Here is a 22,457-nt window from a genome sequence, read left to right on the forward strand (position 1 = left end):
TAATGTATACTCTTATCATTTCCCACTGTACAATTTCTTTTCAAGCATCCCCGTAGACTGAGACAGACGGAAAGAATAAAGTAAAAATCAAGACCAAGTCGCCATTTGCAAAAAGAGATTTCGCGGGTACCCACGACTGAACATGATCATCTCCTGAGATTACTGACCTTCTCCGCCCACACGAATGGCGAATTTGCGATCAGATTCTCCCCTCTCTCGTCGCATCGCTTCCGCTTTCTTGGATTTTCTGGAATCGGGTTCGCTCTCTCTATGTTATTAGGGTTCTATATTCTCTTATTTCTTATCCCATCAAAGCTTCTGACTAGCTGCATCGTCGATACTTAAATTTTGGAATTCGGAACTTGCTACACCAAAATTCTTACTAGTTATTTTAGTTAGAGGAATACTTTTAAACATATGAAAGAGTCCGATAAACATTTGTAACAAGTGTCCGGTATCTTGAATTTCTAGAATTTCCAGTGGTTCAAAGTACTAGAGAAATTACTGTAGTTGATGAGATCTATTGATGACCTTAGCGTTGTGTCGCTTTTTGTGTTTTAGACATTGCCGTCAAGTAGTAGTATAGAGCGTGCATATTGTCGTGAGGAATGGAGGGCCGCAGCCTAGTCTGCATCTCTTATTTCTCTGGTGGAACAAGCCCCTTCTTTACGGATCTTTCATTGACATCAAATCTCAAAAGGCCTATCGAAATGGTTGAAAATATCTCTTATGTGCTACTTTTTGTTTTTAATGGGACATCATACTAAATGTATCCTACTTCTTTTTATGGATTTCTTTTGGGTTAAGTATCGGTCGTATACTTTTTTTTATTACAAATTCCTTTTCACCGAGGTTGTTGCTGCTGATTAAAATAGATTTCCTTTGTTTAAGTTGTTCCTTGGTCTTATTCTGGTTTTTAATTTTCTCTAGGACAGTGGAACCTGCTTCCGGTGTTGACTCTGAAAGTATTGAGGTCATTAGTGAATGTTTGGAGGTGGTTTTTGGGGTCAATTCATCATCAAGTGATGATCAAACACCACCAGGTTTGCTGGTTGATTTATTCAGTTCATTTGGTGCCAATGGACAACATGAGTTCAAATCAGCTTATGCGGAAAGTTCATCAGCTCCCCTTTCTATGACGTCATTGCAAAGCACGGTGAATGGCAACAGCTCAGAAGTATTGAGATCAATGGTTTATTCTCTAGCTCTTGACAGTGATTCGATATATCAGCTCTATACATTTTCTCTCGTGACACTTTTCAGGGAAAGATTGTTAATTAATAGTGTATTTTGATGTGTGCTACTTCCCCTTTTTTGTTATTTCTCTCTAATTCTACATTATGTTATGTTTGATTTGGTGGTTGATAATAATGTTTTCTTTATATTCGTCAGAAATGGCTCATTCTTATGCCTCATATAAATTGTACCATGTGGTAAAACTAAAACTTTGGAGGTGTTATACTATATATCAGTTTCTTGATGGTGATCAGAGGGCGAAAAAGTTGAGCTTTAACTGATAAAAATTTACTCCTGAAAAGAACATATAAATATCCAATCACTTTTTGTTGGGAATTTCATTCAACTTTTGAAGCAGTTAGCTTTTACTTGCTGTAGGTAATTGCTTGCTTGAAAATGGGGATGATGGACCCTGTTCTATTATAAACCACACCTCTGCATGAATATGGTGCATTCCATCAAGAGAAATAATTTTGTTTAATGAAAAATTCTTTGAGTAATTATTTCTTATGGTTGTGGATAAATTCTTTGAGACATCAATTCAGGCATTACGTGCAATGACATAATTTGATAGTTGAACTATTTGCTTTTTATGCTCTACATGCTTTTAAGCGAGACTGGATCATATTCGTTGTTGTGATAAATATATCTTGTAATTGATGTGTCTCTTTTTTTTTTTTTTTAACCAGAGAGAGGAGCTAACTGTAGATAATCATGTTGGAGGTATGATATATGTTTTTTAACTGTCTCTCGTTCATTATCTTTTAATTTTTAGATTTTTTGCATTGTCATAAATGGAAACAAGAGCTTTGCATAAAGTGAAAAAGTGTAACTAGATTGAATTGTTTTACTCCACGAAATACTCCATTTTTTTAATATTTTTCTGGATTGACTTATGTATTCTTGGACTTTGCCTATGGTTGTATCTCTATATTTTTTAGCAGTTCATGCTATGATATTTTGATAATTTATGATGTCAGGGGTTTCAAGTGATGAACTGTTTGGTCAATTCTGTGATGCACTTGAAAGAATTCATTTTTTTAAGGCGGCCCCAACTGGTGATGATGACCATGTTCAACTGGCTAAAGCAAAGCGCATATTCGATGAGGCTTTAGTGGTACACAGTTTCTCCAGTTATTCTTATCATCTGTATTATTTATGTTCTTAAACTGTAACTGGATGTCAAATCTTACATTATTAGTAAATTGCTACTCCTACAGTCTTTTCTCTTCTGCTTCTCTTTAACTTATGATCATTGCACGCTTACTAGTTGCTACCTGAAAAGATCAATTGGATTTTGATAGGTAGCAATAAAGTCTGGAAACTCGATTACTGATGCCAAAAGCATAGCTGAGACATTAAAGTTGCAAGGTACTCCTGCACTCTCTTCCACTGACATGGTTGTCGTTTCGATGCTAAGCACTGTTATCAGGTTATATCTTTCTAGCACCTTTCAGGTAATCAAGCCATGCAATCTAAATCATACACTGATGCAGTTGAATTGTACACTTGTGCCATAGCACTCTGTCAGAACAATGCCATATACTACTGTAACAGGTATATATTGTTAGCCTAGGTTATGTTTATTTAAAAAGGTTGTGATGTTAGACTGTTGATTATGAAGGATTAGTTCACATTAAACCTCAGTAAAGGGTTTAGTGGTTACTAACTACTTCAATGTTTTAAAAATTCTTCACACTATTTCATGATTCGCAAGAACTCCCTTGCACTAATGCCTTTGTAAGTTTTTATTGATGTTATAGTAAGAAAAGAGGAGAAGATGTTTTGGATATTTCTTGCTTAGTCTGTTTGAATTAGAAAAATCTGCTGCTTCTTTTGCTCAGTCCTTTCTAATTTTATGTTCTGCACTATTGGACTGTGGACTATTTAATCACCCATGAGTTTTTTTCCAGTGGTCTCAGTTATTAGATGCCTAATTTTGCTGTTGTGTTCATAACTTTCATTGATGAACTGGATTACTGGACTAATAAATGGATTTCAGGGCAGCAGCTTACACTCAAATTCATAAATATTCAGAAGCAATTGCAGATTGCAAGAAATCTATTGAGATTGGCCCAAGGTACAGCAAGGCATATAGCCGTCTTGGAATGGCTTATTATGCACAAGGGAACTACAGGGATGCTATAAATCTCGGATATCTCAAAGGTTGGCATGAGATCTCTTTTGTTGTCCAATGCAGAGCCGTGTTGTTTATTTTGTAGGGTTTTAGTTTTGTTTCCCTTCTCATGACCTAGGCTCTGTGGACTTCTGATCACTGAAGATCATTTGTTATTGTTCATAATTAGGTTACAGTCATTGTTGCATGTTATAAAGAAGAGAAAATATATGGGAGAGGGGTGATCAAACAAAGACATATATATGAACATTGCTGAGGTCAATTCTGCTCTTGGCATGAGTACCAGAGGTGGAAGAAGAACTGACTTATTGGCTGAAAATTTTTAACTGCTGAATGACCTTACTGTACTCATCTCAAGAAATAGGCATCACATTATTTTTCTGTATCTAGCTGAGTAGATTGCCCCAAAATTATCACTAGTGGTCCATGTTCATTTTTGAATCTTCCCTCTTCCTCTACCTTGGACTCCCCCGGGGTACCGTACCTTACACTAATCCCTAACAACTACCATGATAATGATTACCAAAAAAGTCAGAAGAGACTAAGGTAGATGCAACTTTTAATATTCAATCACTATTATCATTTGAAGCCCTAATCATTGTTTGAAGTGAAAATGCTACACTTAAGAGGCAGAATCTCATCAACAGTCATTACATGATTTCTTGCAGCATGGTACTCTGTATATATCGCTTGCATATATTTTGTAGATTCAGAGTCTCTTTCTCTTCTTCCTTATTCATTCACCCTTGAATTTGTAGGCAGACTTCTTGTATTCTTTTTGTGAGCTATCATACTCCCCAAGGCAACATTTGTTATCTTGACTCAATAACTTATTGCGAGTGATTATATCTGCATATAACACTGCTCTTTTTTATGCAGAAGTAGAGAAGTACTATCGGGGATCCGATTACTCTTGTACAAAATCACCCTTCACAGAACACTACCCCATGTTTAGTGACTAATGACAAGAAAATGCTTAGGGCAGGTTGTTAGTGGAAATAGTCGCACATAGATTAGTATTAAGAAAGATCCTACTATTATTAGTTTGGAAATGACATTTTTTTTTTTGATAAAGATGTATTTATATTAACAAGAGAAATAATTTACAAAGGAAGAGGGAACAAATCCTAACAACAAGAGATTGCAGGGTCGCTCCCTGCTTGGCTAGCATATCTGTTGCCGAATTTGCAGATCTTGGAATTTGAGACCAAATACAAGAGAGTAGTTAGGAAATGACATCGTAACTTCGGTTAGTTGTTTTTGATGAACCTACTCAACTTTAATATGACATGAAAGCAGGACGTTTGTCTTTTTGGGTTCAATTTGTGCCCCGTTAATTTTGTACCCTATATGTGTTGTCCATGTCTCAAATCCATTGCCCATTTGTGTAAGCTTGCTCATGAGGAAGAGTGTTAGTGGAAGTAGGCTCACATAGATAAGTGTTAAGAAAGATCCAACAATTATTAGTTAGGAAATGACCTCCTAACTTTGGCTAGTCATCTTGAGATGGACTTGGACCTAACTTTATATTACCAAAACAATGCCCAAAATGCACATAAGTATAGCACACACACACACAAAAAAAAAAAAAAGTAACGAAAGAGTAGGATAAATATTAGGAAAACGAAAAGGAATTCAGGAAAAGAAGTATGGCACACACACACACACACACAAAAGATTGGGGCTTTAAACCTGTTGCACCTTTAAAACAACAATGATTGACAATCCTTAATTTGGGAAGGAAAAGAGTAGGATAAATATTAGGAAAACGAAAAGGAATTCAGGGAAAGAAGGATTTTCATTGTTAATTGAAAAATGAGGGATAATTGGTCCTGCTTTTATACCTTATAAACTCTTAAAGGATGATGATGAAGGATTGAAGATAAATTCAGTGGAATAAGACAAGAAAGAATGAAAGATCAAGAGAAAGAAAGGGTGGGAGAGGTCAACCAGCTTCTTGTGGGGAAGAAGGAAATAAAAGTCAAATTAGTTAATCTCTCTTCCTCGATCAGTGATGGGCGTATCAGGTACCTCAAAATCCAAAATATATTGGGCATATTGGCTTATACATCACCCTTTATCAGCCTTTATTGGCTGATATGGGATGTATTGCCAAAGCTCAATACATATCAGCAGATATGCGATAAGCCTACCCTTGCTGTCAATGTATAAATCATTTTAGTTTTTTTTACAAGACTAATGACATAAGTGCTATCTTATCTAAACATGAAAAATATAATTACTGACTGAAATATGCTGACTCTATAAGTTTCAACTTTATCATGGCACTTTCTTCTATTAAATGTCAAATTCATTAATATAATACACATTGTATCATATATGTCTTAATTTACACATAATCGAGTGAACCGGCACAGCTTTTGACTCATGCCTCATTTTCTGCAGCCTTAGAATTAGATCCAACCAACAATTCCATCAGAGAGAATATTCGGGTATATTCACTATTTGGATAGCTATTTTGGATTAATTTATTTCCCTGATTTGCTTAGTAAGTCTACCTTCCCTAGTGGTTAGTTTAACTTCATTGTGCTAACTTACCTTACCTGGTTCTCAGGTAGCAGAACAGAAGTTGAGAGAAGAGTTTCTACGAATGGGGAATGATCAGGTAGTCAAGTTTTACTCTAGTGGTTGGTTGACTGTTTTTGTTAAACATATGCTGCTTCCCTAACCATGTGTTTTTCTGTGTATTGTATAATCAACATTAAACTAAATGGTTTTTTTTCTAACAAAAATTCCCATAGTTCAACTGGTTTATTGATTTAAAATATACTTTATTTCTTTGTTAAGCAGCAGCACAAAAACCAGATGCATTTCATGGCAAAAATATGCTCATCATGTTAGTGGATTGGAATGCTATTCACGTACCAGACTGTTGAAATGCGTTTTTGTTGGGACTTGTCATACTACAACTTCTTACATTGCCTTGTACATTATTGTGGATGTTGAATATTTTTTATTTGTCTTATTTTTTTCCTTCTTGAGATGCTTATATTTTCTCTTCCTCATTTTTATTAAAGTTTGGACCAAGTCTGTCTCTAAATTACTGGCTAAGTTAGGAAGTTTCTTCCCAACTAAACATAAGATCTTTCCAAGTCCAAATTAATGTGGGATCATGCACAATCAATTCTAATCTGAGACAACTAGCCTGAGATGTGGAGCACATGTACAATTATATATTCAACTTTTTTACACATCAACATTCTGCCTCGTGTCTAGGCTTAAAGCAGCAACTTGACTCAAAAGCTAAATTTCAGTCCCAAGTCCATCTCAAACTAACTAGTCAAAGTTAGTTGGCCTTGAACAATAGATTGGTTGCTTTTTTCAGAAGAAAAGGATTGGTTGATTGTGACTCAACTGGTTTAGTTTATTCGGATACTCTTTTTTTTTTTTTTTCTGATAAAACAAAAATCATAACATGTTATTGAAGAAGAGGATTATCAGGTTGCTCAAGTGGTGGACTGATTCTTCTATAAAACTAAGGGAGGTCATAAGATTCTTTTCTTTTCTGATGTAGTTTAGCACAGAAATACACTCAATCCTGAAATGAGAGAGTATAATTGTGATTTCTGCCACTGAACTCCTTGATATGTCTAATAGCTATTTATAATGTTTCTTCCATTGCATGTACAGAGCACAGAAACTAGAAATAGCCAAGATCCAGATAACCAGTCAACTGGTTCCATGCATCGAAGTGGTGGTGCACCAAACTTCACATTCGGTACATACTTCCCTGCTGATTTTGCAAATATTTTTATGAACGTGGGTTCAAATAGTCAAAGCAATAGGGACCGACCAGAGAATGCTGCCTCAGAGGATGATCTAAATGAGCCCGAAATTAGAGTTGGTGATGGTCTAAATGAGCCCGAAATTAGAGTTGGTGGGAATATTAACTTGATCATGGGTGAAAATATCTCCGAGGTGAGTGGAGCTTTGAGGTCCGTGATGGAGATGTTGTCATCATCCCAGGGCTCACAAGGAAACGCCCATAGAGGTTAAATAGCAGTTTGGGCCAGTAAGGAAATGTACGTAGAAGTTAAATAGCAGTTTGGCCCCACAGACGTGCCTCTGTAGGGTAGGACTGTGGCTCGTTTTACTGTGTTTCTTTTCTACAGTTGGGTGCTAATCCGTGTGAAGCTTGTCTCACTCTGTACTTTTAATCCGCCATGTGTTTTTTTATCTTTTAAGGAGTGCCATACCCATGTGAAATAAAATTTAATGCCTGAGGTAGGCATCTCGCGTCGGTGCGGCAACCTATAGTTGCTCTTGTGATCTACTGCCATTTTCCCTGTTCAGTGAAGGAATTCATCTGTTTAATTTTGTTTGTAAGCCTTCGTACCAGACGGTTATAGTTCAAAGTACTAGAGCTTTATCTTCTCTGTCCTCGGCTCAATGAAAGCGAAACCCACACAGCGGCCATTTTCGTACGTCTGTGCTTGCCACTTGCTACTGTACTGTGACAAAGCGCTGCTTAAATCTAAGCGTTTTCTATACGCTTTCTGCGTTAACTCTTGATACAATCACGGTAATATGTGAGCTCCCAGTGTTGCTCGAGGGAGTGAGATACGCCTTAGCGGGCGTTCCCGCGATAAGCAAATACTTCTTTTCTGCTTCCTTTTGGGGACTGAATTTCGAGCATCTACCCTTTTACCTTTTTCTCTTCACAGAAAAAACATATAAAGGATATCGTGAACGGAGCCGTGATTACAAATACATAATGCCGCTCTGTTTTCGCGCCTTAAGCACAAAACCCAAGCAAAATTACGACGGTCAGGCCCACAATCGTACGGCCTGCATGCGCCTTTTTGCCCATACTTTTCGTGTTTGTAAACGCATGATTTGAGTCTTACGTCTATTTAACTTAAATAATTGGAAATAAACTTTGTACAATTTGATGTGACAGGGGATGTAGCTCAAACGGTAGAGCGCTCGCTTTGCATGCGAGAGGCACGGGGTTCGATACCCCGCATCTCCACTAAATTGTTTTTTATTTTGCTAGAAAATTCTCATTATTAATTTTTGACGACTTTTTCCAACGATTAAATATCGCGACGATTGGTTCATAATCCACAAGAGATGATTATTTACGAAAACCAGAGTCTAATACAAGGTCAGGATCATCCCATTGATCGTCGACTGATACTGGGCCCACGGTGTTCTAACTCGCGGCCTGGGAAAACGAATAACAATCCGACTCTCTTTTTTAAGCTCCATCGACAATCTCAAGAGAATCTCTCTTTCTCTCCGTTCGCGTTTTCTTTATCACGGTATTTTCAATTTTGCAAATATCTCGTTTTCTCGAGGCAAATTTCCCGCCAATCAATTTTCCGGAAATCGAAATCACCATTTGTTTTCTATCCATCTCAACCGTGCATTTCCGAATTAATGAGCAGATTGGTTTTCTAGCCGTTAGCTAAGGGTGGCGGGTCCCCCAATAAATTCTGAGTGTTTTTAATGAGATTAAATTGTTACTAATTAGTGCAGATCAATTTTCTTTCACTGTACTGCCTGCAAGTCTCCTCTACGATTTGATATTTGAAACGATTCCAAAGCCAAATCAAAAGTTTTCATCTAGCCAGAACCCAGAATTGACAATTTACCTGCTCTATGATGAAATTGGGATTCTCAAATAATTCCCATTAAAGACGAAGATTTGAAAAGAAAATGTTACTTGAGAGGGACTGAAATGAGGAGCATGGACACTGCAATTCTGGATCTTGTTGGTGAAGCTTCAGAAGGGCTTCTCAGGACAGAAAAGAGACAGAAAATAGTACAAACATAACATGGAGATAGACCAAAAAAAGAGCCATTATAGTACTTTAATCGATTTACTAGCTGCTTTGCTTTGGTAAATAGCATGAGCCTGCTTTTTTTAATGGTTAATGGTTGGGTTCTCGTGCAAGGCAACGGAATCAGATCTTACGCAAGAGAGACTGTAATAACTCCGAAAGGCTGCAAGTTTCAAAAAGTAATGCCGGAAATCCATTGAGAGCAGTGAGACCCACAAAAGAAGGAGAACTCTGAACTCTAGCAAATTCACTCACTGGAGTTGCTTCCCTCTCGGAGCTGAGAGCTTTCCGTTTTCCCAGACCCATCTCGACGGTTCTGCTGCAAATCTGGGCTCTAATGGCAGAAACCAAAATCCAGGAAAAACCCACCAAGAAAAACCATCAAAAGCAAAGGGAAAACCAGAACAAGCACAATCAGAAAACCGAAAAGCCGCCTTCATGGGCTGTAATGAGGAAGTTTGGCTGCTCTCGCTCCTTCTGTATTATGAGAGATAACACGAGGGTGATGCACAGGGCTGAAAATTCTTCTCCTGAGGCTCACAAGAAATTGACGTCTGTTTCTGTTGGTAACGATTCTAAGAGAAGCATGAAAACTCCGTTGAATGAGATTAATGGGCTTGTTTCTTCTTCTTCTTCTTCTTCTTCTTCTTCTGCTTCTCTTGGTGGGTCCTCTAGAGGAATGCCACTAAGGAGGTTTTCTGGTTGTTACGAGTGCCGCATGGTGGTGGATCCGAGCCATGGATTTGGAAGAAATCAATCCTTGGCTGCTTCTATTTGCATATGTTCTCAATGTGGGGAGGTGTTTAATAAATCAGAAAGTTTGGAGCTTCATCAGACTGTTCGACATGCAGGTTATTAAAGCTGGCGTTTTCTCTCTTTTCTTTTCCGTTTGATTTCAACGGGGCCTTTCGTTGTATTTGCTTGTCGTTTATGTTAAACATTTTTCTGCTCTCCATTTTTTTTCTTTCTTTCAATATCCCTGTTTTTCTGCTTTCTATCAATACCATCTGGTGTTGTGCTCCAGATGCCGACTACAAACTTTTGTCAACTTGGATTCTTTGATTTCTTGAAAAAATTTCTGGCTTAAAAAAAGAGTACAAAGGCCTTGAATTTCTACGAATTTCACGCATGGAATGTCATCCAGAAGCAGGTGACTGGAGAGAGCTTTCTCTCTCCTCTGTTGCTTCAGGTATGGGTTCCTGGGATATCAGGAAAGCAATGCAGTATGGTTTGATCTGTTGGTTAGTGAAATTGTTTACATCAATTGCAACTTAAGCTAGTAGATTGCTCTGTTCCCTCGTACTACATCCATGGGTGTGTTCCTGTTTCTCTTCAGTTTGGTATTTTCTCGAGCACTTCGCTTTTCCTTTGGTCGATCTAAACTCTCAAATTTCTTGTAATTTGTATTTGTTTTTGTCATCTCACTGTCTTCTAATAATCTCAAATGCAATTTTCTGAGGTTTCAGTGGAGATGCTCATTCAGTTCACTCTTGCTTTTGTTTATATGTGCAGTATCTGAACTTGGTCCTGAAGACACCAGCAGAAACATAGTAGAAATCATATTCCAATCCAGTTGGTTGAAGAAACAATCTCCAGTCTGCAAGATTGACAGGATCCTCAAGGTCCACAATTCACAAACAACCATAGCCAAATTCGAAAATTATCGCGATTCCATCAAGACAAAAGCTAACAAGCTCCCCAAGAAACATCCTCGATGCATTGCTGATGGAAACGAACTCCTAAGGTTTCACTGCGCGACTTTCATTTGTTCAATTGGGATGAAGAGCTCCACCAATCTCTGCAACTCAATTCCCAACTGTAACATTTGTAATATAATTAAAAACGGCTTTAAGATCGAAGGAGCAGGAGGGATCTGTACCACGGCCACCAGTGGAAGAGCACATGATAACACATCGATATCCTCTGAAAAAGAGAAGAGGGCCATGTTGGTTTGCCGAGTTATCGCAGGAAGGGTGAAGAAGACCCAAGATTCAACAGAAGATTTCGATTCTTTAGCAAGTCCAGCAGGAATCAGCTCAAACTTGGATGAGCTCTGTGTATTTAATTCCAAGGCTATCTTGCCCTGCTTTGTTGTGGTTTACGGAGGTTTCTAGTGTAACTAATGACTTGTTCCTTGAAACTTTGCAGCAAGTTTTGTTGCATTGCTACTAAAAATATCCTCCCTTTCGGCTTACCAATCCACTGTCTCTCCATATGGTTCCATTATTTGCTTTTGTAAATCTTCATTTGTTTAATTCATTCAGTTTCATACAGAGTTGTGGTCCTGCTCTGTTTCACTGATCATGTTATCTAAAAATTTGTTTACTCCCACATATGGGTTTGGTGAGGATTCTTCTTTAATTTTCAACGGAGATTCGATTCAATGGATGTTGGCCTGTTCTGCCCGTGTTGTCCAACTCCATGTCCAAGATAAAAAAGAGACTGGGAAGAAGAATCTCTGGTAAAAGCATCTGTAGCTCTGTGCTTGCTGGGTGGTCTCTTACAGTGATGTTGGGAAGAGAAAGTTACAGGACAGTGGTGTGATGTTGAAACCTCTGAAAGCTATGTAGCATGAGAAGTAACAATCTGGTGCTCTGGACACCTTTGTTTGATGATATACATGATCTCGTGTTCATCTGTGATTAAAAAAAAAAAAAGTGATCCGGCTTTTGGCATTTTAAGTCATTTGCGATGAAAATGTTGATTGCGAAAGAGACTCTCCTAGTGATGGATGATGTAACACTGAAATAGTGAAATGACAAGTTTTTTTGTCACGAAACAATTCAGTGGTATCATGTGTCAAGTCTAAGTAGGTGGGAAGTTCGCACTTGAGTTTGGCACAACCAGGTTGCAAATAGCCTACTATAGCTTGCAATTCAATAGTACTAACTTCATCACAATATTTTTTTTATTTATTTTTATAAAAAAAATTTATTTTTGTATTTTTAAATAGAGTTTGGATCTTAGAACCAAATTTGAGCTCGATCTCAAATTCGGTTAAAATATTTGGGCTCGAAATTGATTCTAATTTTAGGCTTGAGTTCAGCTCGAGTTCGAGTTCGAACTTGAAATATTCAGATCAAGCCAAGCTGGAACATATACAGGTTCAAGTTTGTCTTGACTCGATGCCACTCCTAGTGATCAGGTGGTGGTCGGGTTTGACGATTTGGGTTCATTTTGGGGTTTTCAAGGTCGGGGATCGGGTCCCAACCCAATTCTTGCTCACCCCTAAGTAGTACTTTTATTTTAAGCTAAAAATGAATCTCTTTATCATAATCTTAACTGTGTAATATGGGATGAAGCCTCCCATTATGACTACAATTCTTTCATCTCATCCTTGGCTGGGTTCCTATTGCAACTACAACTTTGTGGTGACAACCCTAGTTTAACTTTAGATTCCATCAACTTCCTTGAAACTGAGTTAGTCATAAAATTGCTTGACTGTCTCTTAATCAAACTAAGACAATCATCTCTCAAAACTAAGCTTGCTATAAAATTACTTAATTTTCTCTTAATCAAACTGAGACATGCATCTCTTAATTAGGTTGAGACTCAACTGCATCTCTTAATTAGACCGAGACACATTTCTCCTTATTAAGCTGACACAATTCTAGTAATCCTGGCAATTCTGCTTAACTTGAAGTCTATAATGGCTTCCCCTTAAACTAAACACACCATGCAACCTTTACAGTAAGGCTTGATCGAAATTGATCCCTTCTGCACCTGAACTGGCGAATTTTGCCTGTAATTGCCGTACTCTTGCAATTGAAATACTAGACATGAGACCCTTCAATATTTGGAGGTTTCTGCGGGCCTCATCATATATATAATTCTTGACAGAAACTTGCTGTCCTATGTGTTCCCTATGCCTCTATTATCTGCTGCGACTGCCATGTTACTATTGAAAGGACTCAAAGAACAGGGGCGACTGGGATGATCCTTTGATAGAGTTACCATCCGAGATCAACCTCAATCAAACAAAATCCAAAAGATCAGAGCCTAAGAAAAGCGATGGATGATTTGGAAAATTTTCTACAAAACCTGAATGTCAATCTTTTTACAAGTTCGAACAGTCGTTCTTTGATAGTAAGGATGTGGAAATGGGAAATTCAACCAAAGTAAATAATGGGAAGCCCCAGATTGTACAAAAAAGTGATTTTAGTTCTCAGTAAAATCCATTTGTTTTCATCTGATGTTCTTATTTGAAATACCCACCATACATGGACTAGATTATCTGCAGAAGTTCCTCTGTATCGTCCTCCACTGGCACTGGCTTGCATTTCCCAAAAGCTGTTTTGGGTTTGAAGACTCAAACAAGCTGCAAGTTATTCTTACTAACAAGACTAAGACCAGAAGAAGGCTGTTTGGTTCTCTCAGCAGTTGAAGGGGATTCTCTCTACATAATATTGTCAGCCAAAACTGTAATATTGACCACTGAGAGTGATAGTTTATTTGAAATTGAAGATGGATTTCCTCCAGAAGCAATGGATGAGATGCATCCGATAGTGGGAGGTTCAGATGCCTTCTCCGCTGAAAGGAGGTGGAAAGACTGGTTCAAAGAAAAAAATAGAAATAATAAAATGTACTTCAGAACTAAATTGTTGTCGTGTATTAACTTTTCCTTTACAGTTAAGTTCTTCATGTCACAAGCCACTAGCTATCAAACAGATTGGCGATTGTTGTTGTGGTTTCAATAGCATAATAGCAGACTATTACTTCAATTCTTCTCATTGAGAAATTTGTCTTGGTTATGTAAGTGCTGCTCTAGGACAATTGATTCAAGTTGCATCACCAACTAAAACCTATTCAGGCTTTTCTAAAGCTTTGAAAAATGTAATGACAATAAATATGGATGGAAACAACAAAGACTTTTAAACATGCAATGATGGAAGGAAAAGAGTAGAAAGGAGAAGCACAGACAACGCTAAGATATCGGTGGCAAGAACCTTTTATAAATGTAGACATTATTCCTCCAAACAAATCTCTCCATGACCCCTTTTTGCCTCCGCCAAATGATTTCAAATTCCCTCAAATATCTCTTTGTTGTTCTCACATATCTCTCTCTCCTCCTCGCCTCTGTAGGCTTATGAACTATAACTGCGTTTTTTTCTCCTCTCTCTTAAAAGATATGAAGTAACTTTAGATTTGAAACTCATGAATAATATGAATGAATTGCTTATTTCTAAGAGTTGTACACATGATGTATTGAATACTCCTAACAATGTATTCAAATTACTATAATACACTTTTCAAGATAATCAATCACTTCCTATTCTAGAACTACTTGTGTTACTTCACTAGTATCATTTTGTACAACTCTTTTTTGTGGTGGTGGCAGACAATTAAAATGCCCTTATCTTATTCAAAAAAGGAAACTAAGAGTATGAGACAAACAGGGGAGCTCATCAGTGAAATGGCAGCAGGTAAGATGACTCTGATTGTGAAAGAAAAATCCCCAGAAATAGGGTTCGGCAAAGTGAAAAAACCACTTGTTTGGTCACTGTGGCAAGCTGTGGTATATATCAAAGAAAGCAAGAGAGAGAAATTGTCACAGATGATCGATCTTAGAGGAGTGTAGTGGACAGTTGTGGGGGTAGATGTACTAGTTTGATGTGGGTTTGGGTGTGGTCCCAGTGTGCTAAAAAGCTAGATGAGAGTGAGGGGGAGAGCAGGGACAAGCACTGAAGTCTCTTACATGCAACCTACCTGGTAAACCAGCATTTGAAACTTGACTGTGTAAATCACCTAGTTTCTATAGTGAAGTCATTTTATAAACCCAATCCAGCTTCTTCCAGACTCCTTCAGGCCCACCTCTCTAGCCACGTCTCTTAATTTGGTTGATTCAGTCCACATACCTAACCTTGCAAATATATTAGACAGTGTAACAAAGGCAGATACATCATTAGGGCAAATTGCCACAAGACGATTGGCAGCACATTTACCGAGAAGAAGATTATTATGAGTATCACAAGCCACTAACAAAGAACGCCATATGGTCTCATTGGGCTCATATGGCATTTCATTAATTAATTTCTCTACCTCCTCAAACAAACCAGCCCTCCCTAGAATATCAACCATACAGCAATAATGCTCTAACTGTGGAACCAACCCATACTCTGTTCTCATAGACCAAAATAATCCACGAGCATCTTCAACTAAACCTGCGTGCCTACAAGCAGAAAGAATGCCCAAAATTGTGATTTCATTTGGACTAATTCCTGATCTTAGCATCTCAATAAAGAAGTGCATAGCTTCATCTGCCCTTCCATTCTGTCCACATCCCACAATAATCCCAGTCCAACAAATGGTGTCTCTTACATTAGTACCCTCAAAGAGTTTTATGCCATCATCAATTGAGCCACACTTTGAGTACATATCAATGAGAGAAGTCACTGTGACACTGTCCAAAACGTATCCATTTTTAACAGAGTAAGCATGAATCTGCTTGCCACATTCCAATCCAGTTAGATTTGAGCAAACTTTGAGAACACTTGAAACAACAAACTCATCTACTTGGAGTTTCAAATGAACCATGTCTTTAAAGAGAGAAAGTGCCAACTTGCTGAATCCTTCTTGAGCACAACCAGTAATCAATCCACCCCATGCCACTAAGTCCTTGACAGGAATTCCTGAAAAGATTTTTAAAGCTTTCTCTATTTTTCCACATTTGGCATACATGCCTGTGAGACCACTGCCTACAACTGAATCTAAATGATGTCCACTGGTAATAATTAAACCATGGACTTGCCTCCCAAAATTTAAATTCTGTGTACAAGCCTTCAGAACACTTCCAAAAGTATAGGAATCAAAAACCAACCCTAACTTATGGGCCCGAGAAACCATTACAAGTGCAGTACTGTTATGATCATTACATACATACCCAGAAATAACTGAATTCCAAAGACCAATCCTACCAAGACCTAAACTTTCTGCAGCTTCATGCTCATCAAACATCTTAACTGCTTCGTTAATTTCACCACACTTTGAGTACACATCTACAAGGGCTGAACCACAAAAACAACCCAACAAGAATCCCGATTTGACCATATAACAATGAACTTGTTTCCCCATTGTAACAGCCGCTGTGACACTGCAGGCTTTTAGGGCGCAGGGAAATGTGAACTCATCAAACTCACAACCTTCTTTATGCATTATAGACAGAAATGCTAATGCTTGGGCGCCATCTTTATGGGCAAAGCCTGCAATGATACTGTTCCAAGTGACAGTATCCCGCTTGGGCATCTGAGAAAATAAAAATAGTGCATCCTCCATCTGGCCTATCTTAGAGTACCCATCAATTATAATATTCCATGAAATTAAACTTTTTGGATATATACAATCAAAAACTTCTCGAGCATTGAGCAAACTACCACATTTCACGTACATGTCAAGAAGGCTATTCATCAAAACAGCATCCAATTGTAGTCTAGTTCCCAAAATGCAATTATGTATCAACTTACCCACTTCAAGATTTTGTGACATGGCACATGCCTTCAGAGCGACTGAAAAAGTAACATTATTGGGCACCTCCTGTTTGACTTCCAGCATATTAAGAAAGAGACTGAGGGAATCCTGGTGATTTCCACTACGTGTATATGCAGATATCAGGGCAGTCCAGGAAACCACATTCCTCTCAGGCATGTTGTCAAATACATGTTGCGCATCATCGGGAGTCTTGTGATCAGAATAGATGGCAATTAAATTATTGGCAATGAAGACGTCTTTCACGAACCCTAAAGTTACCAATTGGCAATGGAGGGACTTAGCATAACTGAGAGACTGTTTTTGGCGGCAAGCATATAGAGCCTGCAGAACTCCGTTGGAACGGGGAGCCAATAAAAGAAATGAACATTTCTTCATGACGAGATCATTTATGAGCGGAAAGACTTCAAAGTTTCAATGATTGCCTATATTTGAAACGGATTCCCAGCAGCTTTCAATTCTCGATCGAGTTCGAGAATTAATTTATCTGTTATTCAAAACTTTCTTCACTCCCGCCTTGGCGCCTCCCGCGTAACTGGACCACTTTCGATCCTGCCGCTCAACTGATCCACATATCAATCAATCCCCATGTTCAAGCAGCTTATGAGGCCCAGTGAGGGGGAACATGCGAAGTGTAAACCAGGAGTTTTTATAATGTTCTAGAATTGCTCTTCCCCATGGTGGGGTGGATACCCCTTAGAATTTGATAATTTCTTGAGCTTTTTTGGTGGGTGGACGTCACGTTCAGCTCCTGATATGACCACCACATTGAAAGTTAACCGTCATTTTTTATGGAGCCAGTGGCCCTCAACACGGGAAATATTTTGAAATTTGATTCAGTAGCTGAGATTTAATTGTTCGGTCTGGCTTTTAAGTTTGAAAATTATCATCTTCAATTATATCATGTACACTGTAAAGAGTTGATGCTTTTTGCTGTGAAGTCTTAACAGCGTTTCCTAAGCTGCATTTCAACATGAAACAAACAATCATGTGAGAGCGGTCACGACTGAAGAAATCTCAGGGGTTGATCCATCACATCTCAGAGAGAAAGAATGAGAAGCTTTCATCATTGGATTTGTACAGGGACATGCAATTCTGTTTACACTACTACAACCTCTATTTGTATCTGTAGCAAAAATGGCTTCTGATTTTACTCCAAAGAAAACTACAGAGAAGAAACCTCATGTGATCCCACTTTCCCAAAACCTTTCTCGCTTGATTTGTGGCAGCAAGGAGAAAACAAGGACCACAACTGATAATGAAATCGAAAGATTTTATCCGTGGTAGTCCGCTTCTCCAAATCTAATAGCATTGCCTGAGTGTCTTTGTGCAATAGTTGAATTGCCCAAGCCACGGACGCATGTGCACTCTGGTAAAGGAAACTCATAAATAGATTGCCGAAGCTGCCGCCTTGCAATTCCTTTCAAGTCACTTTCGATAAGCATTCTTTTCATCTGATCCTTAAAGCAAGTCCAACTAAGACCATCAAACAATACATGGAGAATCATGACTGAAGGAATAATACATTTAGTTACTGATGAAAAACAACAAGAGGAAGTTATCCAGCTATTGCAACAAAGATAAAGAATGAACCTGATAGAGGTATTCTGAAAGAGTGAGACTAGCTTGCGTTTATCGGGTTTAATTGTTTTCGCATGCCCATTGTAGAGATATCGTCGATTGCCCATTAAGAAATGTGGAAAATTGCCACCTTGTGTTGTCACAAACACTTCACTCTTCAGACAGACTGTATAATCTAAAGCTGCCAACCTTGAAGAGTAGCCCTGAATTGAAAAAAGAATCTCTGTTAACTTCAATGAAAAGGCAATTAAAATCTCCAAATACAACAATTGAGGTTGAATTAGTGAACTAAGAATTCAATAACAAAACTAAGAGAATTGGCATCATGTCTTGGCTTATTTTATATAATATCTCAAAATAACAATATAAACACTCAGTAAAGGGGTGCATCAAGACATCATTGGTTGATTGTATGCAACATACCAGAACTATAACAAACCATACAGTGAACCAGGTGGCAACAGGTCAGACACACACAGTATTTTACAACTCTCAGGTCACGGATTATGCTCATATTGTGTGTGCAGGTCTAAAGGAAACTTCTGTTTTGTTAAAAGTCAAGAAAACAGAACAGATACCATTAAAGAAGAAAGCTCCTCAGGAGTTGCAAGTGATTCTTTAGTCTGAAGAAGCGGAAACATTTGTTTTAAAGGAGCCAAATTTCTTTCCTCACGGTATATCTTTCCTGATGCCAAGTAGATTGGGGTGTTGTTGTTGAAACCCATACCCCTTAGCATCATCCCCACCTATGCTGACAATAAAGAAAAGATAAACAGTTAACACTTTAAGAAGTTACATAATGTCCTTTATCATGTTAAAAAGTAAGCACAAGATAAAGCAAAAATCACAGAAGTTAATAACAGAACTGAGATCACTGTACAGCTACCTCCAATGGTGTTAATGGGCATCTCCCACTAATCCGATTTAGGTCAGGCCTTATTGTATGGCCCTTACGCTTGAACTTCCCTCTCCACCCTCTTTCTCTTGCAAGCTCCATTTCTTTCTTTTCTTCCTTTCCACCATCATATTCACAACAAGAGAAGGCCACCATATCCTGAAGATAACGATACAAATCAACTTGTAGAACTGTCAAATAGTTTTTTTATTCTCTTCTTTGTAAGTCAAATCTCACTCAAAACGCAAACAACCCCAGAAAAAAAACTAGAGAATCACATAGGAAGCAGCCATGGTCCAATAGCCTCACCAATGATCTCATCCAGAGATTTCAATCAAAGGGGTCCTGAATACAATATAACTCCATCAATGTAAAACTTTTGGACCGTAAAATATCTGTTGTAGATGAGGAAATAAGATTTCTGAGAGGACTCCTCTCAACTGCTTATAAATTCTACGCTGCTAGTAAGTCAAATTAGGAACCTAACTGATGGGGCAGAAGGAACTGTCTTTAGTACCTCTTCAAAACGAAGGTGGACAGACACGTATTTTCCCCCAGTCGAAGAACTTATCTGAACCATGCGAGTCACCAACTGTTCTGCTAGCACTGAAATGGGAACTGAAAACTTCAATGCTTCATAATTGGCCAAGCATCGGAGATATTGAATACTTGGTGGAACCTCCAATGCCAGCCTATTTGCAAAGGGGGCTATGCGGACTACTCTGGAATCAGGAGTAAATGAAAACAAGTTAGTGTGGATTATAAGGGAAAACAACATGAGACGCATCTTGTAGCATGTATTCTAGATCTTTCAATTAAAAGTCTTGACAAATATTGGGTCCCTCTGGAAATGGATGTGAAAGACAGTATCAATATGTGCTTGTGTACAGACAAATGAAGTTATTGTGGTAGGGAAGTCAAACTACCCCTTTTTCTTCAGCACTGGGTGGACAGCTGCCATATAATAACTAGCTTGGGCCCAAGCTTTTACTCTGAATTTTGGAATATTGCTGAAATTGTGATGAAAACTTTTCTTTAAAAACTTAGGTAGCTTCCTGACAACTCTGACATGGCCTTCAAGTATTTTAATAAAATGTTCCTCGTCGTATATATCTTCAAATTTACTGCAAACAGGACATAAAAATTAAAAATTATCCTAAAACGAGTCGAACAAAAGCACAGTAACTGTGAGTTCATTAAGCTGCATGATACAAATAAGACACAGCAAGACTATCACATAAAAAAGCTTTCTGTTCATTCATGCTTGAATAGATATTTTATCCTTTTTTTAAACTAACCTTGGGTCCTTCCAAACACTGTGGAACTGAAATTGGGGTATCACAAGTGTTGCATTCAAGAGCCCTGCGACCGCCACTGCGTTGCAGATCTGCACACCATAATAAAAATTCTAAATCTTTCTAATACAAAGATGAAATTAGTAAGCACAGGATGAGGCCGCAGATTCTTCACTTAGCTCATCAATGGCACATTTTAAGTGCATCTAGCTTGTCTCATTTTCCTTAAAGGGGTATTCATTGTTCAAAAAAATCATGAGATTGTACATACCGATGAACGTTGCTGATTAAGACCACCATTAGCCTCAACAACTAGAAAAATAGTTGGAGCAGGTACATCTGATGTTAAAAAAAAAAAAAATTAAGTTACGGCTTTAATGGATAAACTTTCAGCAAATATACATTCCATTTTCTATCTTACAGATCAGAATAGAAACTTGAAGAACATAAATAGCTAGATAATAAAGGTAATTACAAGTTCATATCAGTTGAAAGATGAAAGAAAAAACTGTGACCAATATACTAATATGCCACACCTGAATGTAGTTTGACTGAGACATTTCTACAAGTCTTTTTCCCTTCTAGTCTCCTACTATTATTCCATACCGTGGTCAACTACAACACAGTGGCAATCAAAATTCAAAGCAGGTAAAATAAAATTTAAAAACACAAAAAACAATCAGAACATTTTAGCTTCCGGAGCATAACAACAGATCAAGAAGTCGAAGAAACCAACCTGAAGGACAGAGGAATTACTTCTATCAGACCGCATTTCTGGCCAGAGCTTCCTGAAGACGTCACCACTTCGGTACAAGGATCCGGGAAGAGGACGACTGCGCACAACAGAAACCGTCCTCACGCACATAAGAAGGCCGGAGACGTAAAGAAGAGGAAGAAGAAAAAAGAAACGGAAATGCCGGCGAAGAAAGAAGGCGATGAGGGAACCACTGACATAAGAACCACCGGATTTAGTCCTATAGAGCCGGCGAGAATGCGCCCGCGAGAGACGCCGTGGAGAAGAAGGCGGACTCAAGGGGGGAGAGATGACCTTCCCATCATTGACCGCAGCTTGCGTTTTCATGGCTGCAGTACTCAAAAGAACATGCAACAGAGGAAGCTCCGGAGAGAGAAACACCCAAAGGACATGCAAACAGCAAAATGGGGAAAAGCTCTAAAGCGATACAGTCGAAGTTTGCTTGCCAAGAGTGGCGACAGCCAAGAGAGTCAGATCCACTGCCTTGAGGAGAGTAAGCCGTGGTGGATTTGGTACATGCAAGCACAGAAGATGCGCTCCATCGTGATCGCCCCAAACAATAATTCGGCCATGTATGTTCCATTTAAGCGTAGCTTCCGCCTGCCTGGCTTGAGCAGCTCACATCCACTCATCCAAACAGTTGTACGACGCTGATTCTGCAATCAATTCGGAGTGATATCGTTCTTTCATGGCGCCCCATCTCTCTTCCCCCTCTTTCACAGTTCTCATTGAATGATTTCTAACTACTACTACTCCCGTGTTGGACGTGAATCGTGATCACGTAAACCTTTCTGCTTCTCAGATTGTATCAAAGCACATCTCTTCGATAGCTTCATGTCATTTTCAAGTTATGGACTGGAATGTACACGAAGAATACATTTGAACGTGCCTCTCACAGGCTCTCTCGCGTGTAACTTTATGTGACTGAGTTACCCTTTCTTTAGTCAATAATTTCCATCTGCCCAGCGGCATTTGATTGTAGGGGTATTAACGTCATTCAGTTTCATCGGATAACGAAGAGCCATCGAATCCTTTGGCTATGTTAGCCGGACGTCGAGATTATAATATTCAGGAGCGAAATGACCGATATACCATTGGTTACTTGACTGGCATGGACAAGGGGACGAAAGCTATATTTTTATTCCTATTCAATTATCTACATTTTACACGTTTCATAAAGCTGAAACGATAAAGCGAGTCTACGGAGATTACAGCGGCCCCTGGGGGCGAGAGCTGGCTTTGGATCTTTTCTAACTTGTAACAGTCCCAG

At 38.5% G+C, this 22,457-nt stretch overlaps 4 protein-coding genes and 1 non-coding gene across 9 annotated transcripts; 3 read left to right on the top strand and 2 right to left on the bottom strand.

The window, feature by feature from the left end:
- Positions 1-70: 70 nt before the first annotated feature.
- LOC137960298 (uncharacterized) lies at positions 71-7,770 on the top strand. Of its 3 annotated transcripts, none has more exons than XM_068807876.1 (10): positions 71-257; positions 936-1,192; positions 1,926-1,959; positions 2,217-2,353; positions 2,541-2,607; positions 2,694-2,793; positions 3,239-3,402; positions 5,780-5,826; positions 5,949-5,999; positions 6,182-6,365. In XM_068807876.1, the coding sequence occupies exons 1-10, from the start codon at positions 185-187 to the stop codon at positions 6,233-6,235; spliced, it is 984 nt and encodes a 327-aa protein (XP_068663977.1). In that variant the 5' UTR covers positions 71-184; the 3' UTR covers positions 6,236-6,365. The 3 variants fall into 3 exon arrangements, with proteins under 3 accessions (XP_068663977.1, XP_068663978.1, XP_068663976.1); XM_068807877.1 differs by having other exon boundaries at positions 6,185-6,365; XM_068807875.1 differs by lacking the exon at positions 6,182-6,365 and adding an exon at positions 7,025-7,770 and having other exon boundaries at positions 78-257.
- A 523-nt stretch (positions 7,771-8,293) lies between these two features.
- On the top strand, positions 8,294-8,366 carry TRNAA-UGC (transfer RNA alanine (anticodon UGC)). Its single transcript has one exon. It is a non-coding gene; the product is annotated as a tRNA-Ala (tRNA).
- An 820-nt stretch (positions 8,367-9,186) lies between these two features.
- On the top strand, positions 9,187-11,374 carry LOC137960048 (uncharacterized). The gene is made up of 2 exons (XM_068807512.1): positions 9,187-10,031; positions 10,693-11,374. Exons 1-2 carry the CDS (start codon positions 9,518-9,520, stop codon positions 11,292-11,294), a joined length of 1,116 nt encoding a protein of 371 aa, XP_068663613.1. The 5' UTR covers positions 9,187-9,517; the 3' UTR covers positions 11,295-11,374.
- Positions 11,375-14,943: 3,569 nt separating this feature from the next.
- LOC137958652 (pentatricopeptide repeat-containing protein At4g08210) lies at positions 14,944-17,040 on the bottom strand. Its single transcript, XM_068805731.1, has one exon. It carries the CDS (start codon positions 17,038-17,040, stop codon positions 14,944-14,946), a length of 2,097 nt encoding a protein of 698 aa, XP_068661832.1.
- Positions 17,041-17,707: 667 nt separating this feature from the next.
- Positions 17,708-21,264, bottom strand: LOC137958830 (O-fucosyltransferase 11-like). 3 transcript variants are annotated; one of them, XM_068805993.1, is made up of 10 exons: positions 21,170-21,264; positions 20,970-21,048; positions 20,705-20,772; positions 20,437-20,525; positions 20,065-20,262; positions 19,656-19,860; positions 19,130-19,297; positions 18,822-18,989; positions 18,256-18,446; positions 17,708-18,138 (listed from the first exon to the last, which is right to left on the bottom strand). In XM_068805993.1, exons 1-10 carry the CDS (start codon positions 21,203-21,205, stop codon positions 17,937-17,939), a joined length of 1,404 nt encoding a protein of 467 aa, XP_068662094.1. In that variant the 5' UTR covers positions 21,206-21,264; the 3' UTR covers positions 17,708-17,936. The 3 variants fall into 3 exon arrangements, with proteins under 3 accessions (XP_068662094.1, XP_068662097.1, XP_068662096.1); XM_068805996.1 differs by having other exon boundaries at positions 18,040-18,116; XM_068805995.1 differs by having other exon boundaries at positions 18,046-18,172.
- Between the last annotated feature and the right edge of the window lie 1,193 nt (positions 21,265-22,457).

Source organism: Aristolochia californica, unplaced genomic scaffold (genome assembly GCF_029961685.1).
Source record: "Aristolochia californica isolate CCGP_79_NKW_82.1479 unplaced genomic scaffold, dmAriCali1.0.hap1 SCAF_3, whole genome shotgun sequence".
NCBI lineage: Eukaryota > Viridiplantae > Streptophyta > Magnoliopsida > Piperales > Aristolochiaceae > Aristolochia > Aristolochia californica.

Bases quoted from the DNA above. Each gene is read 5' to 3' on its own strand.
- LOC137960048 (XM_068807512.1), top strand. From the start codon at position 9,518: ATGGCAGAAACCAAAATCCAGGAAAAACCCACCAAGAAAAACCATCAA. The intron at 10,032-10,692 runs GTTATTAAAGCT...TTATATGTGCAG, and splicing joins TCAGACTGTTCGACATGCAG to TATCTGAACTTGGTCCTGAA.
- LOC137960298 (XM_068807875.1), top strand. From the start codon at position 185: ATGGCGAATTTGCGATCAGATTCTCCCCTCTCTCGTCGCATCGCTTCC. The intron at 1,193-1,925 runs GTTTATTCTCTA...TTTTTTAACCAG, and splicing joins CAGAAGTATTGAGATCAATG to AGAGAGGAGCTAACTGTAGA. The intron at 6,000-7,024 runs GTAGTCAAGTTT...TTGCATGTACAG, and splicing joins TACGAATGGGGAATGATCAG to AGCACAGAAACTAGAAATAG.
- LOC137958830 (XM_068805993.1), bottom strand. From the start codon at position 21,205: ATGCGGTCTGATAGAAGTAATTCCTCTGTCCTTCAG. The intron at 19,861-20,064 runs GTAGTTTGACTT...TCCTGATTCCAG, and splicing joins CCAGTGCTGAAGAAAAAGGG to AGTAGTCCGCATAGCCCCCT. The intron at 18,139-18,255 runs GTTCATTCTTTA...TGATGGTCTTAG, and splicing joins TTTCAGAATACCTCTATCAG to TTGGACTTGCTTTAAGGATC.
- LOC137958652 (XM_068805731.1), bottom strand. From the start codon at position 17,040: ATGAAGAAATGTTCATTTCTTTTATTGGCTCCCCGTTCCAACGGAGTT.